This window comes from Lithobates pipiens, unplaced genomic scaffold (genome assembly GCF_037356315.1).
Source record: "Lithobates pipiens isolate NorthernLeopardFrog02 unplaced genomic scaffold, aLitPip1_a1.2 Scaffold_19, whole genome shotgun sequence".
Lineage (NCBI taxonomy): Eukaryota > Metazoa > Chordata > Amphibia > Anura > Ranidae > Lithobates > Lithobates pipiens.
In genome coordinates this window covers 6,362,246-6,379,596 of record NW_027507764.1, presented here as the reverse complement: position 1 = coordinate 6,379,596, position 17,351 = coordinate 6,362,246, and the positions used below count along the sequence as shown (strand labels likewise).

Sequence of the window (17,351 nt, the reverse complement as noted above, 5' to 3'; positions counted from 1 at the left end):
GCAATTGTGTAGTTGCATATAACGTTGTAGGGGGGGAAACACATATATATTTTTCCCTTGTTTCGTTGTGTTGTCACGTGTATTTTGAGTCACACTAGGATTATTTAGCGCTGCACTTTATACATTTTATTTACTAAATTTATGCTAAAAATATATAAGTTTTAGCGTGTTGGCTGCTAATTTGGGACAGCGCAGTGTCATAATGGCTCTATACCTTTTTTGCAGGTTAAAAAAAAAAATACACATTTATTATTTTTTATTTATGGGGTCTTTAAAGCATTGTACCTGTGATCTATAGATCTGTCAGTGTATTGGCGTGCGCCCGTACATCCCGTACGGGGAAGAAGATTCAATCTGACAGGAAGAGAGCCGTCTTGTGCCTCTCCCAGAGTCATTTCTAAATGCTGTATGTATCGGCATTTTCCATTTCATGAGACCTGTGAGCCCCTGCGAGGTCGCTTGTTGGCTTGTTGATATTTTTGTTTTCATTTGTTGAATTTTTTATTTGTACTTGTGAGTTTTTTTTTTTTTTGCATTTGTGAGTTCTTTTTGTTTGTTTTTAGCACACTTGTGAAAACTCAATAATTACATGTTAAAATTTTTTTTTTTTTTTAAATGCAAGAGCTGTACCTCAATCTGCTTCACGGCTTCCTCCTTCCTGCGAATCTGCTCAAGATCCTCTTCGGTGATCTCGGACAAATCCTGCTCTTCACTCTGCTTCTGCCACTGATCATCACCACCATTAAAGATCTTTTCATCATCCGCAAGATCTGAGAACGGGGTGCGGGGGCTCTGAAGGAGAAGAGAGAAAATTGGGGACGTGACCTCCTTGTCAAAAGGCCTAGATACATACATACATACATATATATATATATATATATATACACACACACACAATTCACATATTAAGTATATGTACAACGGAGCGATGAGTTCCCATTATTTGCTCTAACATATAACAAAATGATTTCAGTGGTTTGCTGTATCTGTTTGATTAATGCAGAAATTAAATTAGCCAACAACTTCCTTTGTGCTGTGCTGAAATCTCCAGCAGGGTTGCCAGCTCTGCCCAGGAGGGCTACAGGACCCCCCCCCATCCCCCCTCATATTTTATGGGAGTGGGTGGAGAAGGGGAGATGTTTAGATATAGTACAGTGAGGGAGCATTATCAGAAGTGTATCACCAACCAAATCTCCAAGTAAAAAAAAAGAAAAAAAAAACGAATGCAACCATCACATCTAAGAAATGTTGAAATACGTAAACATCTGCATGGGAGGAGGGCAAGGAGGAGCTAGAGAGCAGGAGGCATTTGAGGGGCGGAGAGGACAGTTTGGGTGATATTGTGAGATGAAATAGGGGATGTAGTTGGATGTCTTAATATGTTGTTAGTATCCCAAATTGTATTCGTTGGGTGAGCAGAAGCCAGTGGAGGGATTGGTAGAGAGGGGTGAAGGACACTGAATGGAGGCCAGTGGAGGGATTGGTAAAGAGGGGTGAAGGACACTGAATGGAGACCAGTGGAGGGATTGGTAGAGAGGGGTGGAGGACACTGAATGGAGGCCAGTGGAGGGATTGGTAGAGAGGGGTGAAGGACACTGAATGGAGGCCAGTGGAGGGATTGGCAGAGAGGGACGGAGGACACTGAATGGAGACCAGTGGAGGGATTGGTAGAGAGGGGTGGAGGACACTGAATGGAGGTCAGTGGAGGGATTGGTAGAGAGGGGTGGAGGACACTGAAGGGAGGTCAGTGGAGGGATTGGTAGAGAGGGGTGGAGGACACTGAATGGAGGTCAGTGGAGGGATTGGTAGAGAGGGGTGGAGGTTACTGGAGACCAGTGGAGGGATTGGCAGAGAGGGGTGAAGGACACTGAATGGAGACCAGTGGAGGAATCGGTAGAGAGGGGTGAAGGACATCGAATATAGACCAGTGGAGGGATTGGAACCGCGAACAATGTGTAATCCTTATGCTGCTAGTATCAGTAAATAGATAGGATGGATGGTATTTAACATTTACTTGTTTTAAACATTATTTTTCTTTTCTTCAGTTACTTCCTGGTTTCTGGCCTAGACCAACTGACGCCATACATCATGGGGGGAGGGGCTTTCTCCACTAAGCAAACCCTCCTGCCTGCATCCCTGAACCAAGGGCAGATGGATTCCAGGAAGTAAATGCTAAATTAATTTTCTGCCGTTACTCAAGATGGCCGCAGCTAGAAATGTGAGGGGGGTGATTTAGTTCAACATAGTTAGTAAGGTTGAATAAAGACACCAGTCCATCCAGTTCAACCTGAGTGAGTGTCTACAATTGTCCCTATCCCTGTACATCGCACACTCACATCAGTCCCTACCCTCAAGGAGCCGTTACTCAAGATGGCCGCAGCTAGAAATGTGAGGGGGGTGATTTAGTTCAACATAGTTAGTAAGGTTGAATAAAGACACCAGTCCATCCAGTTCAACCTGAGTGAGTGTCTACAATTGTCCCTATCCCTGTACATCGCACACTCACATCAGTCCCTACCCTCAAGGAGCCCACAATCCAAGGTCTCCATTCATATACTAGGGGCCAATTTTGGACAGAAGCCAAATAACCTACCTGCATGTCTTTGGAGTGTGGGAGGAAACCGGAGTACCCGGAGGAAGCCCACACAGGCACAGGGAGAACATGCAAACTCCAGGCAGGTAGTGTTGTGGTTGGGATTTGAACCAGCGACCCTTCTTACTGCTAGGTGAGAGTGCTAACCACTACACCACTGTGCCACCCACTACACCACTGTGCCGCCCTGTGATTTCTTAATAAAATAAAGCATGGAGACATGGATGGCTGGATGGGGACATGGATGGATGGAGACATACATGGATGGATGGATGGAGACATACATGGATGGATGGATGGAGACATGGATGGATGGATGGAGACATGGATGGATGGATGGGGACATGGATGGATGGATGGGGACATGGATGGACCGAGACATGGTTGGACCGAGACGATGGATGGATGAAGACATGGATGGACGGAGACATGGTTGGACAGAGACGATGGATGGAGTACTGGACGGAGACAGGGTTGGACGGAGACAGGGTTGGACGGAGACAGGGTTGGACGGAGACAGGGTTGGACGGAGACAGGGTTGGACGGAGACAGGGTTGGACGGAGACAGGGTTGGACCGAGACAGGGTTGGACCGAGACGATGGTTGGACCGAGACGATGGTTGGACCGAGACGATGGTTGGACCGAGACGATGGTTGGACCGAGACGATGGTTGGACCGAGACGATGGTTGGACCGAGACGATGGTTGGACCGAGACGATGGTTGGACCGAGACGATGGTTGGACCGAGACGATGGTTGGACCGAGACGATGGTTGGACGGAGACATGGTTGGACGGAGACGATGGTTGGACGGAGACGATGGTTGGACGGAGACGATGGATGGACGGAGACGATGGATGGACGGAGACGATGGATGGACGGAGACGATGGATGGACGGAGACGATGGATGAACGGAGACGATGGATGGACAGAGACGATGGATGGATGGAGACGATGGATGGATGGAGACGATGGATGGACGGAGACGATGGATGGACGGAGACGATGGATGGACGGAGACATGGTTAGACAGAGACGATGGATTGAGTACTGGATGGAGACGATGGTTGGACGGAGACGATGGATGGAGTACTGGATGGAGATGATGGTTGGACTGAGACATGGTTGGACGGAGACGATGGATGGATGGAGTACTGGATGGAGACGATGGTTGGACGGAGACGATGGATGGATGGAGTACTGGATGGAGACGATGGTTGGACGGAGACGATGGATGGATGGAGTACTGGATGGAGACGATGGTTGGACGGAGACGATGGATGGATGGAGTACTGGATGGAGACGATGGTTGGACGGAGACGATGGATGGATGGAGTACTGGATGGAGACGATGGTTGGACGGAGACGATGGATGGATGGAGTACTGGATGGAGACGATGGTTGGACGGAGACGATGGATGGATGGAGTACTGGATGGAGACGATGGTTGGACGGAGACGATGGATGGATGGAATACTGGATGGAGACGATGGTTGGACGGAGACGATGGATGGATGGAGTACTGGATGGAGACGATGGTTGGACGGAGACGATGGATGGATGGAATACTGGATGGAGACGATGGTTGGACGGAGACGATGGATGGATGGAGTACTGGATGGAGACGATGGTTGGACGGAGACGATGGATGGATGGAGTACTGGATGGAGACGATGGTTGGACGGAGACGATGGATGGATGGAGTACTGGATGGAGACGATGGTTGGACGGAGACGATGGATGGATGGAGTACTGGATGGAGACGATGGTTGGACGGAGACGATGGATGGATGGAATACTGGATGGAGACGATGGTTGGACGGAGACGATGGATGGATGGAGTACTGGATGGAGACGATGGATGGATGGAATACTGGATGGAGACGATGGTTGGACGGAGACGATGGATGGATGGAGTACTGGATGGAGACGATGGTTGGACGGAGACGATGGATGGATGGATGGAGTACTGGATGGAGACGATGGTTGGACGGAGACGATGGATGGATGGAGTACTGGATGGAGACGATGGTTGGACGGAGACGATGGATGGATGGAGTACTGGATGGAGACGATGGTTGGACGGAGACGATGGATGGATGGAGTACTGGATGGAGACGATGGTTGGACGGAGACGATGGATGGATGGAGTACTGGATGGAGACGATGGTTGGACGGAGACGATGGATGGATGAGGGAGTTTACTTTGAATAGAATTGAGCTGTGTTTTCAGTTTGTGGTGCTCAGATACAGTTAATTGTAACCCCCATAGGGAACGATCGTCCTCCCAAAACATGCTTCACTGCTTAAGGGAAAAGGCCCTTTCAGAGGAAGCCATAATGGAACGTTCATTTTTAGAGAATACAAACTGAGCAGAAGCAACAACTGGCGATGAGAATGCCATTGTACAACTGAGAACATTTAAGATAATTAAACAATTAAACCAGCAGGGACCTTTTAGCAGTTAATCCTCACAAAGCTTTTACCACCCCACCCCCCACCCCCAATCCAAATTCTGCTTTAATTAATGAAAGCTTTATGCCAGGTTTATACTGACAGAGAAGAGCGTGGAAAATTGGATAACCACGGGCTGAGAACCCCCACCATACATATACAATGCGGAGGAGAAGGTGGGATTGGGGAGGCACGGGGTATCTTACAAAGCAGAAGGTCTGAGGAGGCTTAGAGAGCCAGGCACGGCACTGGAGAACCTCGGATAACCGGAGCCACCTCTGCCACGTCTCAGGAGGAGCACGTTCCCGGCAGAGGGACAACACAAGGATTAGAAAGGGACTTATATCACAAGGATGTGGTGGAACGCTGATAACACACTGAGAACGTCCTTCAGACTGCTAAAAATGGCGCAATATTCTCAAATGTTTTATTCGAAGTGCTACGGCGGCCCTTGGAGTCTACAGATTATGGTTCCTATTTCATCTGAGCAACCATCGAAACACACCCGACAGACACTTTATTAGGTGCACTTAGTAGTGGGTTGGAACCCTTTGCCCTTCATTCTTGGTGGAGCCATCAGAAGATGGGGACACTGTAGTAATAAAGGGATGGACATGGTCAACAACAATACTCAGGTAGGTCGTGGTGATTAAACCATCAATTGGTACTAAGGGGCCCAAAGTGTGCCCATCCTCCACACCATTACACCACCACCACCAGCCTGAACAGGTGATACCCCATCCCCCACACCATTACACCCCCACCACCAGCCTGAACCGGTGATATCCCATCCCCCGCACCATTACACCCCCACCACCAGCCTGAACCGGTCATACCCCATCCCCCACACCATTACACTCCCACCACCAGCCTGAACAGGTAATACCCCATCCCCCAAACCATTACACCCCCACCACCAGCCTGAACCGGTGATATCCCATCCCCCGCACCATTACACCCCCACCACCAGCCTGAACCGGTCATACCCCATCCCCCACACCATTACACTCCCACCACCAGCCTGAACAGGTAATACCCCATCCCCCAAACCATTACATTCCCACCACCAGCCTGAACAGGTGATACCCCATCCCCCACACCATTACACCCCCACCACCAGCCTGAACAGGTGATACCCCATCCCCCAAACCATTACATTCCCACCACCAGCCTGAACAGGTGATACCCCATCCCCCACACCATTACACCCCCACCACCAGCCTGAACCGGTGATATCCCATCCCCCACACCATTACACCCCCACCACCAGCCTGAACTGGTGATACCCCATCCCCCACACCATTACACCCCCACCACCAGCCTGAACCAGTGATATCCCATCCCCCACACCATTACACCCCCACCACCAGCCTGAACCGGTGATACCCCATCCCCCACACCATTATACCCCCACCACCAGCCTGAACCGGTGATATCCCATCCCCCACACCATTACACCCCCACCACCAGCCTGAACCGGTGATACCCCATCCCCCACACCATTACACCCCCACCACCAGCCTGAACCGGTGATATCCCATCATCCACACCATTACACCCCCACCACCAGCCTGAACCACTGATATCCCATCCCCCACACCATTACACCCCCACCACCAGCCTGAACCGGTGATATCCCATCATCCACACCATTACACCCCCACCACCAGCCTGAACCACTGATATCCCATCCCCCACACCATTACACCCCCACCACCAGCCTGAACCACTGATATCCCATCCCCCACACCATTACACCCCCACCACCAGCCTGAACCAGTGATACCCCATCCCCCACACCATTACACCCCCCACCACCAGCCTGAACCGGTGATATCCCATCATCCACACCATTACACCCCCACCACCAGCCTGAACCACTGATATCCCATCCCCCACACCATTACACCCCCACCACCAGCCTGAACCAGTGATACCCCATCCCCCACACCATTACACCCCCACCACCAGCCTGAACCGGTGATATCCCATCCCCCGCACCATTACACCCCCACCACCAGCCTGAACCGATGATACGCCATCCCCCACACCATTACACCCCCACCACCAGCCTGAACCGGTGATATCCCATCCCCCACACCATTACACCCCCACCACCAGCCTGAACCGGTGATACCCCATCCCCCACACCATTACACCCCCACCACCAGCCTGAACCGGTGATACCCCATCCCCCACACCATTACACCCCCACCACCAGCCTGAACCGGTGATACCCCATCCCCCACACCATTACACCCCCACCACCAGCCTGAACCAGTGATACCCCATCCCCCACACCATTACACCCCCACCACCAGCCTGAACCGGTGATACCCCACCCCCCACACCATTACACCCCCACCACCAGCCTGAACCGGTGATATCCCATCCCCCACACCATTACACCCCCACCACCAGCCTGAACCGGTGATATCCCATCATCCACACCATTACACCCCCACCACTAGCCTGAACCGGTGATACCCCATCCCCCACACCATTACACCCCCACCACCAGCCTGAACCGGTGATACCCCATCCCCCACACCATTACACCACCACCAGCCTGAACCGGTGATATCCCATCCCCCACACCATTACACCCCCACCACCAGCCTGAACCGGTGATATCCCATCCCCCACACCATTACACCCCCACCACCAGCCTGAACCGGTGATATCCCATCCCCCGCACCATTACACCCCCACCACCAGCCTGAACCGGTGATATCCCATCCCCCACACCATTACACCCCCACCACCAGCCTGAACCGGTGATACCCCATCCCCCAAACCATTACATCCCCACCACCAGCCTGAACCAGTGATACCCCATCCCCCACACCATTACACCCCCACCACCAGCCTGAACCAGTGATACCCCATCCCCCACCACCAGCCTGAACCACTGATATCCCATCCCCAAACCATTACACCCCCACCACCAGCCTGAACCAGTGATATCCCATCCCCCACACCATTACACCCCCACCACCAGCCTGAACCAGTGATATCCCATCCCCCGCACCATTACACCCCCACCACCAGCCTGAACCGGTGATACCCCATCCCCCACACCATTACACCCCCACCACCAGCCTGAACCGGTGATACCCCATCCCCCACACCATTACACCCCCACCACCAGCCTGAACCGGTGATATCCCATCCCCCACACCATTACACCCCCACCACCAGCCTGAACCGGTGATATCCCATCCCCCACACCATTACACCCCCACCACCAGCCTGAACCGGTGATATCCCATCCCCCACACCATTACACCCCCACCACCAGCTCGAACCGGTGATATCCCATCCCCCACACCATTACACCCCCACCAGCCTGAACCGGTGATATCCCATCCCCCACACCATTACACCCCCACCACCAGCCTGAACCGGTGATATCCCATCCCCCACACCATTACACCCCCACCACCAGCTCGAACCGGTGATACCCCATCCCCCACACCATTACACCCCCACCACCAGCCTGAACCGGGGATAACCCATCCCCCACACCATTACACCACCACCAGCCTGAACCGGTGATATCCCATCCCCCACACCATTACACCCCCACCACCAGCTCGAACCGGTGATATCCCATCCCCCACACCATTACACCCCCACCAGCCTGAACCGGTGATATCCCATCCCCCACACCATTACACCCCCACCACCAGCCTGAACCAGTGATATCCCATCCCCCACACCATTACACCCCCACCACCAGCCTGAACCGGTGATATCCCATCCCCCACACCATTACACCCCCACCACCAGCTCGAACCGGTGATATCCCATCCCCCACACCATTACACCCCCACCAGCCTGAACCGGTGATATCCCATCCCCCACACCATTACACCCCCACCACCAGCCTGAACCGGTGATACCCCATCCCCCACACCATTACACCACCACCACCAGCCTGAACCGGTGATACCCCATCCCCCACACCATTACACCCCCACCACCAGCCTGAACCGGTGATATCCCATCCCCCACACCATTACACCCCCACCACCAGCCTGAACCAGTGATACCCCATCCCCCACACCATTACACCACCACCAGCCTGAACCAGTGATATCCCATCCCCCACACTATTACATCCCCACCACCAGCCTGAACCGGTGATATCCCATCCCCCACACTATTACATTCCCACCACCAGCCTGAACCAGTGATACCCCATCCCCCACACCATTACACCACCCACCACCAGCCTGAACCGGTGATATCCCATCCCCCACACCATTACACCCCCACCAGCCTGAACCGGTGATATCCCATCCCCCACACCATTACACCCCCACCACCAGCCTGAACCGGTGATACCCCATCCCCCACACCATTACACCACCACCACCAGCCTGAACCGGTGATATCCCATCCCCCAAACCATTACATCCCCACCACCAGCCTGAACCGGTGATACCCCATCCCCCACACCATTACACCCCCACCACCAGACTGAACCGGTGATACCCCATCCCCCACACCATTACACCCCCCACCACCAGCCTGAACCGGTGATACAAGGCAGGATGGATCCATGCGCCAAATTCTGACCCCACCATCTGGATGTCGGAGCTGAAATCCAGACTCATCAGACCAGACATTTTCCAATCTTCTATTGTCCCACTTTGGTGATCCTGTGCCATTTGTAGCCTTAGTTCCCTGTTCTTAGCTGACAGGAGTGGCACCCGGTGTGATCATCTGCTGCTGTAGCCCATCTGCTTCAAGGTTGAATGTGTTGTGTGTTCAGAGATGGTATTCTCCATACCTTGGGTGTAACGAGAGGTTATTGGAGTTACTGTTACCTTTCTATCATCTGGAACCAGTCTGCCCCATTCTCCTCTGACCTCAACAAGGCATTTTCCTCCACACAACTGCCGCTCACTGGATATTTTCTTTTTTTCCCACCAGTCTTTGTAATCCCGAGAGATGGTTGTGTGTGAAAATCTCAGAAATACTCAGACCGGCCCGTCTGCCACCAACATCCAGGCCACGTTCAGAGTCACCCAGATCCCCTTTCTTCCCCGTTCTGATGCTCGGTTTGAACTTCATCAAGTTGTCTTCACCACGTCTAGATTCCTAATTGCATTGAGTTGCTGCCATGAGATTGGCTGATTAGCAATTAGTGTTACAAAGCAATTGAACAGGTGTACCTAATAAAGTGTCCAGTGAGTGTATGTTTTTAAAAATATCGCCCCGCCCCCCCCCCCCCCCATTAACATGCTAACCAGAGAGGAGCCGGAATCACGATGTCAGACTGAAGGGGGGATTTGCTGCTTCTGATTGTTACGTTGTTGCATTTAAGAAAAAATGAATTTGCTGATTTAGTTTAGAATTGGGGAGCCCAGGTGACTTTCTTCCTGGCAGAGGAATGAGCAGCGTTGTGTGGATCTCCTTTCATCCTCCATGGTGGGGGGGGGGGGATGGGCCCGCCGCCGCCGCCAGTCTTCGCACACGTTCTCCTCTCCCGCTAGCCCGCCGCTGTCCTAGCTCTATAAAAGCAAACAAACTTGTTCCACTTTCTCTGGCAAAATATTTGACTTCAAATCCCTCGTCCGCAGCCGTCTCCATAAATGATTCACTTAACTTTCATTTCAGGGGAGAGGAAGGAAGAAAAACATAAAGCTGAAGAAGTGACAGCGGCTAAAAATATCCCGCGCTGTGCGCACGCGCCCCGGCTACGACCGGCTGAAGGTTTCCGAGGACTGGAATACAGAACAATGATTTGAGGATTTGTTAAAAAGGGGCCAAATTTAATTCTACTGAATTTCAGCTGTTCAGGATGAATTCCTCCACAGTGCCTGCAGCTACAGGGGGCAGTGTGCGCTCCAGGCAAATATTAAATGTGCAAAGCTGTTCTGAACTTCTCCTGCCTGTGGAAGGAGTGCACCACCTCCTACATTCCAGTGACTCCTTTTCAGCCGACAGCAGGCTAAAGTCCGCTGAGAGAGAGAGAGAGAGGTCATGGGGGAGAGAGAGGTCAGGAAGAGAGAGAGGGGGGGTCAGGGAGAGAGAGAGAGAGAGAGAGGGGGTCAGGGTGAGAGAGAGGGGGGTCAGGGTGAGAGAGAGAGGGGGGGTCAGGGAGAGAGAGAGGGGGGGTCAGGGAGAGAGAGGGGGTCATGGAGAGAGAGGGGGGGTCAGGGAGAGAGAGGGGGGGGTCAGGGAGAGAGAGGGGGGGTCAAGGGAGAGAGAGAGGGGGGTCAGGGAGAGAGAGAGGGGGGTCAGGGAGAGAGAGAGGGGGGTCAGGGAGAGAGAGAGGGGGTCAGGGAGAGAGAGAGAGGGGGGTCAGAGAGAGAGAGGGGTGGTCAGGGAGAGAGAGGGGTGGTCAGGGAGAGAGAGAGAGAGAGAGAAAGGGGGGGCAGGGAGAGAGAGAAAGGGGGGCAGGGAGAGAGAGAAAGGGGGCAGGGAGAGAGAGAAAGGGGGCAGGGAGAGAGAGAAAGGGGGGGCAGGGAGAGAGAGGGGGGGCAGGGAGAGAGAGGGGGGCAGGGAGAGAGAGGGGGGCAGGGAGAGGGAGAGAGAGGGGGGTCAGGGGAGAGAGAGAGAGAGAGAGAGAGAGAGAGAGGGGGGTCAGGGAGAGAGAGAGAGAGAGGGGTCAGGGAGAGAGAGAGAGAGGGGTCAGGGAGAGAGAGAGAGAGGGGTCAGGGAGAGAGAGGGGGTCAGGGAGAGAGGGAGGGGGGGTCAGGGAGAGAGAGAGAGAGGGGGGGGTCAGGGAGAGAGGGGGGGGTCAGGGAGAGGAGGGGGGGGTCAGGGAGAGAAAGAGAGGGGTCAGGGAGAGAGAGAGAGAGGGTCAGAGAGAGAGAGGGTGGTCAGGGAGAGAGAGAGAGAGGGGGGCAGAGAGAAAGGGGGGCAGGGAGAGAGAGGGGGTCAGGGAGAGAGAGAGAGAGGGGTCAGGGAGAGAGAGAGAGGGGTCAGGGAGAGAGAGAGAGGGGGTCAGGGAGAGAGAGAGAGAGGGGGTCAGGAGAGAGAGAGAGGGGGGTCAGGGAGAGAGAGAGGTGGGGTCAGGGAGAGAGAGAGAGGGAGGGGTCAGAGAGAGAGAGGGGGGTCAGGAGAGAGAGGGGGGTCAGGGAGAGAGAGAGAGAGAGGGGGGGGGGTCAGGGAGAGAGAGAGAGGGGGGGTCAGGGAGAGAGAAGAGAGAGAGAGAGGGGGGGGGGTCAGGGAGAGAGAGAGAGAGAGAGGGGGGGGGGTCAGGGAGAGAGAGAGGGGGGGTCAGGGAGAGAGAGAGGGGGGGGTCAGGGAGAGAGAGAGGTCAGGAGGAGAGAGAGAGAGAGAGAGAGGGGGGGGGGGGTCAGGGGGAGAGAGAGGTCAGAGGGGGAGAGAGAGAGCGAGGAGGGGCGCCTCCAAGTGTAGGACTTGCGTGTTGTTTAAAGAGGAGCTCCACGCAAAAGGACAAGTTCTGCTTTAAGGACTCGTTCCCTGCTCTTCTTGAAAATTGCCACCTTTGAGCTGTGGGGGAGGGAATGGGGGGGGGTTCGAGGTACCCGCTTCTCACAGGTACCTGCTTCCCACTTCTGACCGCCGCAGAACTCAGACGAAAGTTTCTCCCTCCCCCCGCAGTCTTTTGGTCGCAGAAAACTTCATCTACCATTCACGATGCGCAGCGGGCACCCAGCTGTGAAGCCGCAAGCTGTCCCAGCCGGGTGCCCATAGTGAAGATGCCAGGGACTGAAGACAGCGGGTGAGACCGACTGGGGTGAGCACACCGTTGGATCGTTGGACAGGTGAGTGAAAGTTTTTGTAGCTGCTGAACATTTTTTTTCCACATGTGACTGGAACTCAGCTTCGCCGGTGGGGTTCAATCTATAGTACGGCATACAATGCCACTTTGCCCTCGGGGTCCAGGAAGCCAGCTGGTATGTCGGAAGAGACCGGGAAAGAGGCTTGGAGCGCTCGGCATCGCGCGTGATGACGTCACCGGCATGTTCGATCTCTTTCAACATACCAGCCAGCTTCTGGGACCCCTATGAGTGGCAGGCAGAGCGGAAATCTACAGTAGTACCTTGGATTACGAGCATAATCCGTTCCAGAAGAATGCTTGTAATCCAAAGCACTCGCCTATCAAAACGAGTTCCCCATAACAATCAACAGAAACTCAGATAATTCGTTCCAGGGTCACAGCTAGTGTGTGCAGTACCGCATGTGGCCAGAGGTGGGGAGGGGGAGCCGGAGAAACTCAGGAACTGAGTGTTTCTGAGCACCACCGGCACCCCCCCCCCCCCACCTCTGGCCAAATGTGGTACTGCACACCCCAGAGGCTTGAATCCTGCTCCTATTGTAAGACAACGCTCGCAAACCGAGTCAGGATTTAAAAAGAAAAAACAAAACAAAAACACAGCTTATATTGCGAAATGCTCAAACCGCGTTACTCACAATCCAAGGTTTTACTTTAATATTAAAATGTGAGTTGCCCAACAACTTGTTTCTTAACCACTTGCCGACCGCCGCATGTATATATACGTCGGCAGGGCTGGGCAAATGGGCGTACAGGTACGTCCCTTTGAACTTGCCGCTGTGTGGTCACGTGCGCGCCGGAACGTGCACCTGCCGTGAGCTCCGCGAGTAGGATCACGGGTCCCGCAGACTCGCTCGCTGTGGGGATACCCGCGTTCGTCTCATGAAGCTGAAGAACGGGAGATTCTAATGTAAACAAGCATCTCCCCGTTCTGCCTAGTGACCGTGCACTGATCATAGCTCCCTGTGATCGGGAGCAGAGATCAGTGAAGTGTCATTCGTAGCCACTCCCCCTAACAGTTAGAATCACTCCCCAGGACACACTTAACCCCTCCCTATCCGCCTAGTGGTTAACCCCTTCACTGCCAGTGTCATTTTTACAGTAATCCGTGCAATTTTATAGCACTGATCGCTGTAAAAATGTGAATGGTCCCAAAAATGTGTCAAAATTGTCCGATGTGTCCGCCAGAATGTCTCAGTCCCAATAAAAATCGCAGATCGCCGTCATTACTAGTAAAAAAAAAAAAAAAATATTAATAAAAATGCCATAAAACAAACCCCTATTTTGTAGACGCTATAACTTTTTCACAAACCAAACGCTTATTGCGATTTTTACCAAAAGTATGTAGAAGAAGACGTTATCGGCCTAAACTGAGGAAAAAAATATATTTTTAAAATATATTTTTGGGGAATATTTATTATAGCAAAAAGTTAAAAATTATCCATTTTCTTTTTTTCAAAATTGGCACTCAATTTTTGTTTATAGCACAAAAAATAAACACAGGGGTGATCAAATACCACCAAAAGAAAGCTCTACTTGTGGAGGGGGGGGGGGGACGTCAATTTTGTTTGGGGCGCCACGTCACACGACCGCGCAATTGTCAGGTAAAGTGACGCAGTGCCGAATCACAAAAAACGTTTCTGGTCTTTTGGCAGCAAAATGGTCCGGGGCCTTAAGGGTTAAATTGTTTTTTTTTTTTTTAATTCTACACTTGGAGGCACCGCTCTCTCTTTTTGCATGTACCCAGGAGATCGCTTCTACTCCCACAAGATTCTTGCCTTAGGTCTCCGCCGATCCTTAAATATTTTGCTACCTTTTCCTTACCTTTGAATGGCCTATATTGATATTACTGGACTCATCCACAAGGAATATATACCACTGTTTTTTTTATAATCACATTAAACTTGCACCCCCGACCATACCAATGTGGTCATTAAGTCCGCTGTCAGTGGACGTCACTCAGCTGGTCCAGGCTGTGGAGAGATCCCGACTTTAATGTCAGGATCCACCCAGATTGCCTGGACCGGCACCTAGCTCAGCTTCTCAGTGGCCCGTTGAGAAACTGAGCCCGCCCACCCCCCCTTCAGCAAGCACTGACAGCCAATGGCTCTCTGCTCACTGAAGACCTGTTTGATTGCTCAGTTCTCAGTCTAGAGGCGGCGGGGGACCCATGCTACTTCCACCCAGGTGAGAATAAATTGTTTGTTGCTTTTCGGTTCCTTCTGTTTTAATGCAGAGCTGGTTAACCCCTTGCCGCCCGCCCTATAGCAAATGGACGGCGGCAAAGTGGTTTCATAATCCTGACCGGACGTCATATGACGTGATCAGGATTATGAGCCGCTGCGCGCCCCCGGGGGCGCGCATCGCGGCGATCGTTGTTGCGGGGTGTCAGTCTGACACCCGGCAACTACGATCTCGGTAAAGAGTCTCCGACGGAGACTCTTTACCACGTGATCAGCCGTGTCCAATCACGGCTGATCACAGTGTAAATAGGGAAAAGCTGGTGATCGGCTTTTTCTCACTCGTGTCTGTCAGACGCGAGTAGAGGAGAGCCGATCGGCTGCTCCTCTGACAGGGGGGGTCTGTGCTGATCGATTATCAGCACAGCCCCCCCCCCGAGGATGCCCACACTGGACCACCAGGGACGCCACCAGACCACCAGGGATGCCAAGGACAAGGTATGCCACCCTAGACCACCAGGGATTCTAGTCAGTGCCACAATGGATGCCAATCAGTGCCCATAATGGAAGTCAATCAGTGCCCACAATGGGCATCACTGATTGGCATGCATTGATTGGCACCGATTGGCATCCAGTAGTGCAATATATTATAATACAATGCCGCCTATCAGTTCCCATCTGTGCCGCCTATCAGTGCCTACCCATGCCCATCTGTGCCGCCTACCCATGCCCACCTGTGCCACCTACCCATGCCACCTGTGCTGTCTACCCATGCCCACCTGTGCGCCTAACCCATGCCCACCTGTGCCACTTATCCATGCCCATCCATGCCAATTTGTGCCACCTATCAGTGCCCATCCGTGTTGCCCATCAGTGCCGCCTATCAGTGCCACATATCGGTGTCCATCAATGCCACCTCATCAGTGCCACTTCATTGGTGCCACCTCATCGGTGCCCATCAGTGCCGCCTTATCATTGCCCATCAGTGTACCCCATCAGTGCCCATCAGTGAAGGAGAAAACTTACTTATTTGCAAAGTTTTGAAACTGAAACAAAAAAAAAAATTTTTTTTCTAAATTTTCTGTATTTTTTTATTTGTTTAGCAAAAAATAAAAACCGTAGAGGTGATCAAATACCACCAAAAGAAAGCTCTATTTGTGGGAAAAAAATGATACAAATTTCATTTGGGTAACAGTGTAGCACGACCGCGCAATTGTCATTCAAAGTGCGACAGCGCTGAAAGCTCAAAATTGGTCTGGGCAGGAAGGTGTTTTAAGTGCCCCCCCCCCCCCCCCCCCCCCCCGGTATTGAAGTGGTTAAAAGAGGCTGGAAGAAGACAAAGTTCCAGTCGCCGGTATTGTCTGTGGTGTCCTTGCAGCGGTTGAGTTTTCTTATTATGGACTTACCATGGCTTGTTCCGCCCTTGTGTCTCTGTGTGTAGGTGATCAGCTTGGCAAAGGGGTGGGGTTTACTTCCTTATATCAGAGCTGCTGATCTGCTGACATCTGGCGACTGATCTGGTGGCTGCTGACCTGCTGGTGGGGAAATGACGGAGGTGGCGGAGGCACAGATTCACAGAATGGATGAAGCAGAGAGATTCTTGGAAAAAGCAGGTCCTCAGGTACAGCTTTCTCTCCAGCAAGGAGATCAGTCAGCAGCACAGTGGTGACATCACCAACTCTCGTGCGAGGAACAGTCATAGGCAACAGTGCCCTAGATCTCGTGTTGCAGGTATACAGCTATGAGGTTTAAAGTATAGATTAAAGCGGTTCTGCACCTTTAAAAAAAAAAAAAAAATTAAAAGCCAGCAGCTACAAATAGTGCAGCTGCTGACTTTTAATAAATTCACACTTACCTGTCCCCAGGGTCCAGCGATGTCAGCGGCAGATGACAAGCGATCGCTCGTCTCTCTGCTGCCCCCCGCCGCCATCCTCTGGCAGGGAATCGGGAAGCGAAGCATTGCAGCTTCACAGCCCGGTTCCCTACTGCGCATGCGAGAGTCGCGCTGCGCGTCTCTTAAGGTCCCCGCTGTGTCTCCTGGGAACTGTGTGTTTCCCAGAACACAACGGGGGGGGGCATCTGCGGGGGTCTTGTCCCGGAAGTGGGTGCAGATACCTTGATTATCCAGGTAACTGCACCCCCCTCCCCCTGAAAGGTGCCGATTGTGGCACCGGAGGGATCAGATGAGCGGAACTTCTACTTCAGGGTGGATGACCGCTTTAAGATTTTTTTTCTTGATAGAGTGGTGAGAGATTAGAATTGTTTTTGTCCTCGTTAAAATCTCTGTAACTTCCTTGGACACCAATGTCACCAGTAGGGATGAGCTCAGGTGTGTTCGCACGGTCCACGCGCAGAGCCCGCCAG

General features: G+C 52.6%; 1 protein-coding gene across 3 annotated transcripts in view; it reads right to left on the bottom strand.

The window, feature by feature from the left end:
* The window catches only part of TSNARE1 (t-SNARE domain containing 1), a 511,756-nt gene that overhangs the window by 220,111 nt on the left and 274,294 nt on the right, over window positions 1–17,351 (bottom strand). For all 3 annotated transcript variants that reach the window (XR_013277476.1, XM_077490486.1, XM_077490487.1), the window contains one exon: window positions 631–792. Coding sequence is in view for 2 of the 3 variants with exons in the window: in XM_077490486.1 (XP_077346612.1) it covers window positions 631–792 (162 nt within the window). In the remaining variant the exon portion in view is untranslated. The remainder of the gene's footprint in view (window positions 1–630; window positions 793–17,351) is intronic.